The sequence below is a fragment of the Melanotaenia boesemani genome, chromosome 9, assembly GCF_017639745.1.
Source record: "Melanotaenia boesemani isolate fMelBoe1 chromosome 9, fMelBoe1.pri, whole genome shotgun sequence".
Taxonomy (NCBI): domain Eukaryota; kingdom Metazoa; phylum Chordata; class Actinopteri; order Atheriniformes; family Melanotaeniidae; genus Melanotaenia; species Melanotaenia boesemani.
The window spans coordinates 21,513,780-21,527,533 of record NC_055690.1 but is presented as its reverse complement, the minus strand read 5'-3'; the positions used below and the strand labels follow the sequence as shown (position 1 = coordinate 21,527,533).

At 39.3% G+C, this 13,754-nt stretch overlaps 1 protein-coding gene across 1 annotated transcript in view; it reads right to left on the bottom strand.

Annotated features, from left to right (window-relative positions):
- The window catches only part of grik4 (glutamate receptor, ionotropic, kainate 4), a 247,302-nt gene that overhangs the window by 78,310 nt on the left and 155,238 nt on the right, over positions 1-13,754 (bottom strand). Inside the window, exons 6-7 of the mRNA XM_041995316.1 lie at positions 4,778-4,956; positions 2,775-2,828 (exon numbers count right to left, since the gene is read on the bottom strand). Coding sequence (XP_041851250.1) covers positions 2,775-2,828; positions 4,778-4,956 — 233 coding nt within the window. The remainder of the gene's footprint in view (positions 1-2,774; positions 2,829-4,777; positions 4,957-13,754) is intronic.

Sequence of the window (13,754 nt, the reverse complement as noted above, 5' to 3'; positions counted from 1 at the left end):
GATAAATAAAGTATTTTTATTTAATTTGATTTAATTTAGTTTGATTTGATTTCATTTTGTGTCTGTATGCATTTATGTAAGAGCAAAAACAATTTCAAACACAATAAATAGGATAAGCCACTGATTGTGACAAGTAATAAGATGAAGATGTTTCCTTACGGCTTTTCTTTCACAATTCTGGCCACCAGGATAAAACTGCCTACTTTGTAATCACGTTAACTAAAGCTTTTAACAAAGCCATCAACGGGCAAATATCTGGGTTTAAGGATGATGTTGTTAATATAGGACGGCATTGTGGGGACATCATCCTGGCTCTATCATGGATCTCTATGTTTGTTGTGCCTTTTAACAGAACGGTGTGTGTTCATCTACATGGGGAGAACTAAAAAGCAAGCAGATATAAAAAAAAAAAGAAGTGGAGAAAAGAGAGCTGCAAAAACAGAAGTGACCATGTCAAGGACTGTGGAGGAAAACATGACGATGGCAGCAGCTCCCTCCTAATGAGTTATAAATCAGTTTGATATGAATCTTCTCTACAGCGCTATTAGAGAAAAGTGTTTTGAACCTCATTAATTTCCATTAGGGAGCAGCTATCTGCTAAGTTTACCATAGCATCAATTTTTCTGTCGTTGTAATCTTACAGTAACTCTCAATGGGCCAAAATCCATGTTACTGAAGACTATTTCTCTCAAATGTCAGGGTGAGGTCCTTTAATTTAAACATCCACTGAGGTGTACAGACATTTTGTTGGATAGTGACTGACATACACAAAAAAAACAAAAAAAAAGAAAGAAAAAAAGCTACTCTATCCTCAATTCCCATCCCAATGTTTACACATTACAATATACACCATCAAAGGTCTGGTCACACTTTCCCATTACATGAGCGGCATGGTTCAGTGGGTACAGTGGTCGTCCTGCACCCCAAGGGTTGCCGGTTCAATCCTGGCCCGGAGAGCTCATGTCGAGGTGTCCCTGAGTGAGACACCAAACCCTTAACTGCTCCTGATGGGTCATGGTTGAGCGCCTTGCATGGCCATCAGTGTGTGAATGGGTGAATGTGACGTACATGTAAAGCACTTTGGATAAAAGCGCTATATAAGTACAAGCCATTTGCCATTAAACGGGATAATGTGTCCAAACTTCTGACTGGTAGTGTATATGTACTGACAATATTTATTTGGCTGATTATTTCTCCCCTGTAATAGTACAGTTTAGTGTTGTATCACACATAATTAGGAAGTCTGATCAACCAGCTTTACAACAAGGATCATGTTTATGTGAAATGAGCAACACAGTCAAACATGTTGGCAGTACCCTCCCACAAACCCCCCTTGCAATATTCTCCTGTTAGTATTCAGGCTGGTAAACAGCACGCTACTGAGGTCCCTGGCAGTTAAACAAAGTATGAAAATGGTCCATATGTGTTTTTCTTTCTGTTATCTATCTATCCATCTATCTGTCTGTCTGCCCGGTCGACCGTTTGTCTGTCTGTCTGCAGGAATGAGCTTGGATTCCTCAGATGACACTGCATCAAGAATAGTCCTTTTATCAATGGCTAAATAATTATTTGAGCACCAGGTTGCTTTTTTGAGCATTGCAATATGAAATGGAGGCTGCATACCTTGGACCAAATACAAGAAGGACCATCCAAACTGCATCAGAAACAAATAAAAAAGTCAAGCACTATAATAGTATGTAGTTCTTTCACTATCACAAGCTTATTTCCACTTCTTAGATGGTGACATTAAGTCAAAAAAGTTCACTGACATTATTGAGAAATGTATGCTACCTTCAAAAAGCCAGCTTTCCTTAGTCTGTCCATGCATTTTTCAACAAGACATTGAAAAGTGACATTCTTTTCACATCTCAAAGGCAAGGCTGCAGAAGAAAAGGTGGACTAGCCTGCCAGCAGTCCTGAACTGTTCCCAACAAAATATGTTCAAAATCTTGAAATAAAAAGTGCAATAAAAACACCCTAACATGCATTTGTAGCAAAAATAGGACAAAACAACAACTGCAAAGCTTCATGCTTTGGCATCCTCAGTGCTGGAGCATCTTTAAGTGTTGCGAAAAATACAGGAAACATGACAGAGTGTTCACATCTAACTACCCTATCCCATTTTGGAATAAGTTGCAGGTCTGGAAAACAAAAATAAATGTATATTAACAAAAAAAAAACCACAAAAACAATTCTGATCCTATGAAGGTGCTCTGTAAAAAACACATAGACAGATGTGCAGGACTAAATAAAGCTCATTGAAGGTCTCACCAACTACATACCAACAAACATTCATCCAAATGTAAATCCTCAGTACATATACAGAACAATCGTTATTTGTCTCAGTTATTTGATCAAATTATCGGACTGTTTTGATGTCAGTGATATGCAAAAATAAAAATATTGTATATGATATACAAACCAAAAGCACATACAGTACAAAATAAGTACATCAGTACATATTTAAGAGAGAAAGAAAGAAAGAAAGAAAGAAAGAAAGAAAGAAAGAAAGAAAGAAAGAAAGAAAGAAAGAAAGAAAAAAAAAGAGATTAGGTAAAATGAGGTAGAAAATTGACCATATAATCCCCAATATAATAAATCTAGGCAATAAATCCTCTTTCTAAGGTCTATACATTCAATCATTCATTCAAGCGAGGAACACCAATTAAAGTTTTCTATTTTAATACACTATGAACACGACATTAAAGTACTGATGTGCTCTTGTGGGTGTGAAATTTGTATTCTAATTGCTGTCACCATCTTGAATTTCTTACCAGAGAGGTGAAGATGTAAGTGTAGTAGACTGACAGCATTCCCAGTTCTGAAGCCTGCAGAGAAACAGACAAGAGGGAAAGAGAAATGTAAGTAATGGAAAAAACAGAAAGCACAAAGCAGAACAAAAACTTTGGCTGTTGCACACATACATTTTAAGCTCAAGCTAACTTAAGCTTAACACTGAGCGTATGGATCAAATCCACGTCTTGATGAGTGTGGACACATCTGCATATCATAGGCTCTCAATTGAGTAATTAATTGCTCAGGTCCATTGGTATGCTGCTCAACGCTGTCATCCAATTTGGTTAAATCAAAGTCAGTGAATAGCCGTTGCGAAGGACATGGTGAACTTTTTCTAGTTTTAGTTAAAGACATCATCAAAACAGAGATTCATTAGACTGCAATCTTTAATCATGTTGCAAAGTAGGGGATACAAAAAAAGTGCTTGTGTTCAGAATTGGCATTAAAATGCACCCCAACATGATAAAATAAATCATTTGTGTCTCTTTGCAAACCAAAAACTCACAAACTAAAAATTTTAAACTTAAGGTTTTTATTCTGAACTACTCACAGAAATGTGAGCAGAAACTACACATTTCTGGTTGTTCTTTGGCTTCATGTTTATTTCTGCTACACTTAAACACCAGACCCGAGGATCGGATTTATGATAAAACACCAGCTCTGGGTGAAATATGCGTGGTTTGCCACAGCTATGAATAAGATCCTTTTCTTTTAAATGTCTGAGTGAGTTTTCAAGTGCATAAATCAAACTTCAAGCTACTTAAGTCCTTTTTTGACCCTACACGCAGTTGTGCTCTTTCCATATTTTCATTATTAACAACGTCTATGCAAATATTATTCTAACCTTCTGCATTATTCATTATGAGTGTTTAAAAACAGATTTTGCTGCCACATATACAAAATGTATAGTATAATATAAGTCACTCATTTATGAATAGTGAATTTTCAGCATTAATAATAAACCACTGAAAAGTCTGAAGATGCCTTTTTTTTTTAATTTTACAACATAACATAACATAAATACATAATTCACTACTGAACTCCAAATGATCTCTCCAGATGCCATCATAAAGCTTCCTGGTCTCATTATATCTGACATATTGTCATTTTAAAAGAACTATATGCTAAAACGAGGCAATTTTATGCCTCAGGGGAGTTGTTTGTGAGCATTTACCATTTATTGTTTTTACAAAAAGGAAGCCTAATGGCACAAGGTTAATATATGTTTCTCAACAGACATAATGTGGAAAATGATTTTTTATAACTACTGTAGGTTTTTCTGTGTGACCTGTGTCTTTAACACTACAAAACAGAAATTGATATTATATGATGAGGCACTTTAGATGCTGCCCACAGTTCATAGAAAGCAGAATGCAGCCAAAACAACCCTCTGATAAAAAAAACCTTTTGGCCTCTTTTCACTGCTTTCAAAATGAGCCTCCCTGTCTTTTCCACTTTTGATCTTCTTGTTGTTCAACCACAGCTTTTGGTCTGAGCGCACGCTTTGCACTACTGGGCTCACCATCTCTCCCACTCTAGTTCAGTACAGCTGTGCACAACAGTGACAGCCTGACTGAACGAGATTACATTCAGAATGCTAACACTGCTGACCTAAAACCCTCTGAATGCTAAAACCTCAGAGACTGAGACATTTGTCTGAAGAGAGGGTTCGATGTGAGATGTAAACAGGCAAATAAGGGGAAATTTCCTGCATGACAAAAGAAGGTTCTGTGCCCATACACAAGCCCTCTTATCATCATCTAAGGCTGGCAACTACAGTGGACCACTGGTTTGATATGTTTGGCAGCTGTACCCTCCACATGAGAGGTGGGTCAACTGACTTTCCGTCAACCCCCCAACTGGACTCTCTTTTGGCACATAAAAAGGACAAATGAGTGAGGATGAAAGTTACACAAATGTGGATTGAGCTCAAGCCAAAACTCAGATACTATAACATGGTTATCAAAGGAAGCATACTGACCCGTTCTAAAATGATATGTGACATTGTGGCATTGGCATCAACAATGATAGTTGCAGTCTTGTCATCTCGAATCTCTTTCAGGAGTGGGGTCGGGTCCTGGCTGTCATCAAGCATGCGCACGCTCAGAGTCTCCTTGGAGATGAGGAACTGCCTGAGGAGCTGCTCCAGGTTCAACAAGCCTGCCAGTAACACACACATACACAAAGACAACACTTGAGAGAAAAGTACTTGTGATAAAGGCAAGACTCTTCCAATTAAGTTAGAATTGGATGAACTAAAGTAAAGTCAGTGGTGCCATGGTTCATACCATGCCTCCATGTTTTTTTCCTCCTCTTTCTCGTTTCTCCATCATGTTGCTTTTTGTGTTAATCTTTCTCTCGATTTGCTTGTCACTGGGCATGACTCTCCAGTCTACACCTCTTTCAGACTGAATCAGCAGTCCCCCTGATTTCATCAGCCAACTCATGGCTCCTCATCATCCTATCAGCTTGCAGTATATAATCATGGTTCACCAGTCAGTCATCACTGGGTTGAAGAGTCTGCTCAAGTTTTGCTCCACGTTTGCTCTAATTCTTTGCCCCCTCCTTATCTTGCTTGCCATGCCATTCCAGTGCTTCGGGTTCATATTCAAATTCATCAAATACATCCGGCCTGCTCTGACCAGCTTCACTTCATCAGCCACGCCAGCTCTCCTTGTTAGGCTTCCTGCTCTGCAACTCCTTTCCTCTCATTCTCCCCTTGCTGTGCTACACGATTGCCAGCATTCACCTCATCCACTGCCTTCATGAGCACCCAAGTCCTCCGTCATCTTAATTTATATTGCAACAAATTTAGTTAAACTTTTCACCAATCATCTGAATCCAAAATTCTCACACATTAAATAATGCATCTTAAAAAAAGTATTCTCTATATTCCATTAAATATTCTCAATTGTAAAAAAAAGGTCCATTATTTGTTTTTCTGACACTTTTAGATAATAAATCCATTAAAAATTTATTTAAAGGTCATAAAACCTAAAGGACTGTCTCAGCAATTTCTCTTATACTCTACCCCTTGGTAATAGACCGTTTGGCTCCAGTTGGGTAAGTGGGAATTGCCCTAATTAAAGCATAGCCGACTTAATCAAAACACTCCCGGCAGCATTTTACAAGTCACTTTGCATCCATATATTAGGCAGCCCTGAGAGGTTATGGACTAATTTTCCACATAGGAGTTTAAACTAATTTGTGAGGTGTGTTACAAAACAAAACAAAACAAAACAAAACAAAACAAAACAAAACAAAACAAAACAAAACAAAACAAAACAGAATCTTATTTTTTAAATCCTTCGTCTTGTGATAGTGCTGTTATATTAACTCCCAAATTTCAAAGAATGTCTTCTTGACCAAGAAATTTGCATTTTCATTCTGTGTGGTGTTTTTTTGACCCACTCAGAGTAAATGATGCACAGGTCAAGAGATTCACAAATTGCAGTAAAATTTACTCAAATGAAGCAAAAGAAAAGTGAGATTTCATGGCATTTTGATGGATAATGTAGCCCCCATATGGGAATGGATGTGTTACAATCACATCTGCTTTTTATAAAATGTTTACTGAATCGTTGGACCAAATGTGCACAAATAACGGAATTTTCCTGAAAATGTACAATAAGCAAATAATTTTAATAAATAACTCCCTTGCTAGTATATTTGTTTAAACCAGCATTACAATTCACGTTCTGATTAAACAAACAAACAAATTCACAAACAAATAAACATCCATCCATCCATTGTCTGCCGCTTGTCAAGGCCAGCTTCCCTGTCAAAATCCCTTCCTCCTGTCAAAACAATTCTTCCTTCAAAACACAAAGGAACAATATCTGATTGTGAATTTCCATCAACCAGATGACCAGCAATGATCTAGAGTGAACTTCTTCACCTGAGTGTGTTAAGTTTAAAACACAAGAGCTGTGTTACTGGTTAATACATACTTCTGTATTTATTTAATGGTGGGCCCATATGTATACCGTTATTGTAAAGGGGGCGGAAGTCCGGTTGCTGGAATTGTGAGGTAAACAGAGGTAGAGAATTGCATTATTGTGAATATGGTGGCAGTGAATAAAGTTAAAGGTCCCATATTATGCAAAATTCACTTTTTAATGGTTTTGGAACAGTCATACTGGTCCCCCCGCATGTGTAGGAGACCCGTAAGTGTGAAACTCTTTCAGGCGCTCTCTCTCCCCCCTGCTCCACCTCTAGGGAAGTAAGCGCTGAATTGAGCGAGTTTGAAAGCCTGTACGTTAAGACGTCATAAGGGACAATAACCACTCCCCACAGAGCGATGGACCCGTCTACCGGCTCTCAAAGCCCGCCCTCTAAAAATCACCTAGCGCCCAGTGTTTATCCTTTTCGGCAACCCTCGTTAGCGGACATGGCTAAGCGACAGAAGCACTGTTCTGTTTGTGGCTGCATAAATGAACACGAAAACGTTTTTTTACTTCCATCCACTGAACCCACGAGGACTGAGTGGATTAATTTTATTTTTGGAGGAAATGTACCCGGAAAACTTCCAAAGGTTTTGCATGTCTGTGGCCAGCATTTCAAAGAGGACTGTTTCCACAACATGGGTGCATGGAAAGCAGGCTTCGCCAACCGTTTGAAGCTGAAGCCAGGTTCAATACCAACTGTCCGTGACACAGCTGGAGAGGTAAGAGCTGGCAGTTATTTTATCGTTTCGGCCTTATTAGTCTGATAGCTTGAAAATATATTAGCACTGTTGTAAATGTAGCCAAGTCACTGTTTCTACTGTTTGTATCCGGTGCCATTGTGCATCAGATTGATGAGCGTAGCTAGCTGTGTTCTCCGTGCGTCACGGTTTGGGTCGGTAATGGGGGCTTCAGGAATGGGTTCCGGTGTTCCGGCGTTTGTTTATCCTTCACTACGCTGTAATCAGCGTCTAGTAACCGCTAAGGCCTAACCTGTCAATCACCTCATGATGGGCGATGCGATGGGCGGAGCCAACAGCTGAGCTGCTCCACCAGGGTTCCGCCCACCATAAACGGCACATTTCTGAAGCTGCTAAAAAGAGGGAGGTGAAGAGAAGCCGCTGCACTCAAACTGAGGGTCGATTTGTCCATACCATGGCGGAAATATTTCATTTAGATATTAATGAATGGTCTCAGATTGGGAATAAAGTGTATAATATGGGACCTTTAATGTTTAACTTCATAAGGGAGTTCTTTGTGAAGTGAATACTCTATTAACTACTGGATGACATGATTTCATCAGTGTTGTTGAGGCTTTCTCAGATATGGCAGCTACCGTTGCAATACGTGTTTGAGAAAGTGAGATGCTAGAATGCACCACATGTTAGATTTCCAACATTAGATGGCAGCAATTCTTACACAATGTCCCTTTAATAAATCTGCAACCTCTAATTTGAGAAATGTTGTTCCAAAGTCCTGTTTAACTCTGGATGGCAAGCCACTGGATGCACCTTCATTGATCATCTGTCAGTCACACCAGGCCACAAATGAGTTTTTTTTTTTTTTTTTAGCATTTTATAAATAATGTTAATGGTATAGTATGTCATATGGCCATTTATGATGAGAGATGCAGTCAAATTTTAACTGAAGCAGCCATAAGACAATATTTGTCATTACTTTAATCAATCAATGGCTAAGTTTCACATAAACCCCAAAATACTTCCCTGTGCTTAATGATTTGTGGTGTGACATGGTCATGTCATCCTATCTTGAGCTATTACTGTTACATTTCCTCTGTTTGGCACAGCATGAGATGAGTGATATAGCTGGCTAAGATTGCAATTTTAATCACTACAACCTTTACACACTCTGTGTGTTCAAGATCCCTCCATTTGTATTTACCAACATTAAAAGTTGGGCATTGAGAGTTGTAAACATACCCCCAACATACTAATATAACAGGACCACTGGCCTTGCCTTGACAATTTAGGAGATTTCATGACATTTCCTGATAACAGTCAAGAGAGTTGTACAGGAAGGTCATAGCTTTGTATGAAAATTACTTGCATTAGCCCAGCTCCCACTTACTATTTCCATCTAACAATAATAAAATGAAACTTTGGACTTTGGCATCAACAGATATGTAATGGGATTTAAACCGTGTCAACAGCTGAGGTATTCATCTGTCATAGAGAGACCCATTTTGGTAAAGTAATTTCAAGGTATCAAACTCACTCCTTCTGCCTCTCCATTGGACATTAACTCAAGCTGCAGTATTGCCCCTGTCCCTCACATCATGTCTTATAGTTTCTATAATTATGTGTCAGTGTCCAGATGTTATGTGGCCTGTCTGTATGGAAACTACTAGACATACTAGACATACTAGAATATGTGTGCTCGTCTTATTCACCTGGCCACGTGCATTGAGTGCTCTTAAGATATCAGTCCTGGCTACTGCTGGCTTTATACCCGTGTGCAGCTCCTGTCAGTTCAGCTCCCTCCGTAGATTCACACAGAATCACTTTGATCAGCTTGAAATAGCTTCAGATAAAATGCCCTCTTTGTTTGCCTCTTGCATCCTTTCTTTATCACATCTCACAGGTCATCAAATATCATTTCTTGTAGCGTTTGTGACATTAATGCATTATACCAGATAGTGTTGTCTAAAAAATTCACACACACACGCCCACACACAAACTGAAAACAAAATTAAACAAAGAATACAGCTCAAATTCTTTCTACTGCAAAGAAGTCATATTATTCTTTGAATTTTTCTTTGAATAATTTCATATTTATCTATTTTTACTTTTCTTTATTTTTCTTGGGTTAGGTATTGCAGCAGCTATGAGTTCTTCGTTGTTTGCTCCAGTGAACAATTTTCAATAATATGAACTGTCAGCTGAATGAAAAATATGGTTTTCTGTAGTTAGACTTGCAGGTCCCTTTTCTCTCACCATAACAACAACCAGGCTTTTATGTGCCTTCTGAAAACAACCTAATTATTTTTCACAAAATCATAAAAATACAGATTTCTGTAAACTTGCCTCTAGTTTTCAAGATGCATGTCAATAATTTTTATGAATATGTTAAGAAATATTATATTATTTTTTGTTTTACAAAGTAATACTCATATTTAATTTGTGCAATTCAGAGATTGAATGATATACACTATCTAACTGATTTGAAAATGCAATCAAGGCCTGATTTCTACCTCTGATGAAGAATTGCTTAAAGCAAACACGTAGCCTCCAATATGGTGCATATTTCATATTTCAAATGCTGAAAAGTGCAACACATGCCCATTTCCTATACACTTGAGTATGTTTTTAATTTTTCTTTCTTTTTCATTTATTTATTTGGATCCCCATTAGCTGCATCATTGCTGCTTTTCATCTTGAGATCCAGCTTAATATCCTTTCACAAAAGTTACACCAATAATGTGAAGCAGAACATCATTAGACATCACAAGAACATTACAATACATCAGTGGCGGACCCAAACACACACACACACAGACCCACACACACAGACCCACACACACACACACACACACACACGCACACACGCACACACAAAGAGAATGACTACATTAATCTATATTAGTCAAACCCAACAATGATACTAACAATACTTAGAATTCATATATTTAATCACCATCACTGTTTCAATAAAACAGTAATAATTATAACAACAAACCAATTTCCATTGCACACACACAATAATACATCACCACTCACATATATAATAGTCACTATAACCATATTATTTACTCATTTTTGCACTTCCAATATCATCATATATGTACTTTATATAAGCACTCATAATACTTATTTCATAATTTTTCCAGTAAATATTTCTTTAATGATAATTTAAACAGAATCTTACTTTATGATGTATACTATTGGTAAAGTGAAATTACCAACAGCAGCATGTCTCGTGTGTTTATCTGCACTACATTCCAGTTTTTTATGAATTATGAATGGGGTTTTTGTTTCTAGTAAATAAAAGTAATGAATATAGAAAGCTATCTTTGTAACTAGTTTAATTGTCAGTGCATGGATCTAATATTAGTTATATGTCATTTATCACATGTCAGGGATATTTGCGCCTCCCATCGGATCACAGATTGTCATTCCCCCTCCAGGATCTTACTGAGTTAATTTATTGTAAATGCAGATAAGAATAGAGTTGAATCATACATTACAATTTACAATTTTAGCTCTATTTAAAATTAGTGGTAGATCATTTGTAAAATTGCTGTATAATAATGGTGCAAGGCAACTTCCCTGTGGAACTCCACATGGTATACTTCTGACATCTAAATAAATTAACTTCCAATCCAGGACAGGGAAGACTGCTCAAATCCGAAACATGCCAGTTTTTCACCAATAATCCATGATTTAATAATATCAAATGCAACTGAAATGTCTAACATAACTATCTTAATTATCTTCTATTTCTCTATACCAGTCATAAAAGCTGAGTATGGAGGTTACACTCATGAAAATTGTTTCTGCAAAAGTCAAAAACTCAAACAGCTTATTCTGCTAGTAATTCTTGTTTGATGTTGTTCATTAAATAATAGAAATAAAAAAAAAGGGGTTTACGTCGGCCATTTGACTGATCACTAAGATATTTGACAGGATCATTAGAAACATCATCACTTGTCAATAAAATATTTTAAAATACTAAGAACACTGAGATGTACAGTCCCTTCTGTGGACACCCCCTGCAGGAGGGGCCGTAGGGGTTGAGTACAAAGCGGGCTGGGTGGTGGCTGAAAGCAGGGATCCTGTGGCTCAATCCATGATGGTAGAAGCTAACTCTAGTGATGTGGAATGTCCCCTTTCTTGATGTGAAGGAGACCAATGGACGCGAGGGGTTGAGTGGTTCCAGCTAGATATAGTTGGACTCACCTTGACACATGGCTTAGGCTCTGGAACCAGTGTCCTTGAGAGGGGCTGGACCCTCTTCCATTCTGAAGTTGCTCCCAGTGAGAGGCAACAAGCACGTGTGGGCATACTTATCTTACTTAGCAGTTCAGATTTTAGAGTAGCAACCCTTTTTGAAAGTCCTTGGATGGCGTGTTGAAGAGCACTCCTTCTGAGGACTCCCTCTTTCTGCTTCAGGGACTTCAATGTTCATATTGGCAATGACACTAAGACCCGGAGGAGTGTGGTTGGGAGGAACAGCTCCCTTGGAGTTCAAGTGGTGTTTCATTATTGGACTTCTGTGCTCATCAAGGCTTGTCCATAAAAAACACCATGTTCAGGCGTAGGAGTGTCCACATGTACACTTGGCACCAGGACACTCTAGGCCACAGTACGAATATCAACTATTTTAGTCCATCATCTTCCACATTGTGTACAGTGAAGATGGGGGGTTGCTGACCTTGACTTGGGGTTGTGGGTCAGCGGAAAGAACACTTCAAATACCTCCTTAATCCCACCGTGATGGGAGGCCTCTCCTATCTTCAGGGCTGAGGTGGAGGGGATCCACCCTAAGTTCTTTAAGGCTCTGGATGCTGAGGGGCTGTCTTGGTGGACACGCCTCTGTAGCATCGTGTGGACATTGGGGAAAGTGCCTCTGGACTAGCTGACTGGGGTGGTGGTCCCCTTCTTTAAGAAGGGGGACAGGGGGTGTGCTCCAACTACAACTCCACTCCTCAGCTTCCCTGGTAAGGTCTTTACGGGGTCCTGGAGAGGATGGGCTGCCAGATAGTTGAACCATGGATTGAAGAGGAGCAATGCGGTTTCTGTCCCACTTGTGGAAGAGTGGAGGAGCTATACACCCTCTTGGAGGTGGCATGGGAGTTTGCCCAACCAGTATGCTTTGTCCAGTGTGCTTTGTGGACTTGGAGAAGGCGTTCGACTGCGTCCTCCGGGAACTCCTGTGGCTGGTACTCTGGGCGTATGGAGTATCGGATTACCTTCTATGAGCTGTGTGGTCCCTGTATGACCAGTGCCAGAGCTTAGTAAGCAAAGTGCCCTTTGTCACGATCCTTTTCATAATTTTTATGGACAGAATTTCTTGGTGCGGCCGAGGTATTGAGGGGATCTGGTTAGGTGGCCTCAGGATTGGGTCTCTGTTTCTTGCAGATGATGTGGTTCTGTTGGCTTTTTCAGGCCGAGATCTACAGTTCTTGCTTGGTGATTCACAGCCAAGTGGGAAGTGGTTGGGATGAGAATCAGCAGCTTCAAATCTGAGATCATGGTCCTCAACCAGAATAGCGTGAAGTGCTTCTCCAGGTTGAGAATGAGGTTCTGCCCCATGGGGAGTTCAAGTTTCTCAGGTCTTGAGTACGAGTGAGGGAAGAATGGAGGAGATCGATGCGTGGTCTACAGTGATGTGGACTCTGCATTGGTCTATCATGGTGAATAAGGAGCTGAGCTAGAAGGTGAAGCTCTCGATTTACAGGTTGGTCTACATTCCTACCCTTACCTAGTGTCACAAGCTGAGGGTAGAGACTGAATGAAAAAGATTGCAAATGCAAGCGGCCCAAATGAGTTTCCATTAAGTTTGATCATCCAGTAGGGGCTCAGAGTAGATTCACTGCTCCTCCCCGTCGAGAGGAGCCAGATGAAGTGGCTCGGGGATCTGGACAGGATGACCCCTGGATGCTTCTCTGGTGAAGTATTCCAGACATGTCCCACTGGAAGGAGACCCTGGGAAAGACCCAAGAAACGCTGCAGGGCTTCCCTGCTTAGGCAGCTGCCCTTGCGATTTAACCCCAGGTCGGGGGGTTGATCATTTATGGATGAAGTCATCATTTGAATTTATGGATGGATGGATGGAGATGTACAATGAAAAAAGCAACACAAGGCGTATAACTAAAATACCTTCCTTTTTTCAATATTTTACAAGTTATTAGTAAAAATAGTAATGCTATTACTATTTTTTTGCAGTCACAAATGTTGCACCTACTTTTATAGCCCCTATTACTATGCCTAAAGAGTACTGTAACAACCAACTATAACAGCTTAAATACTGCAATTGTAGCAACAAGTACTAAAA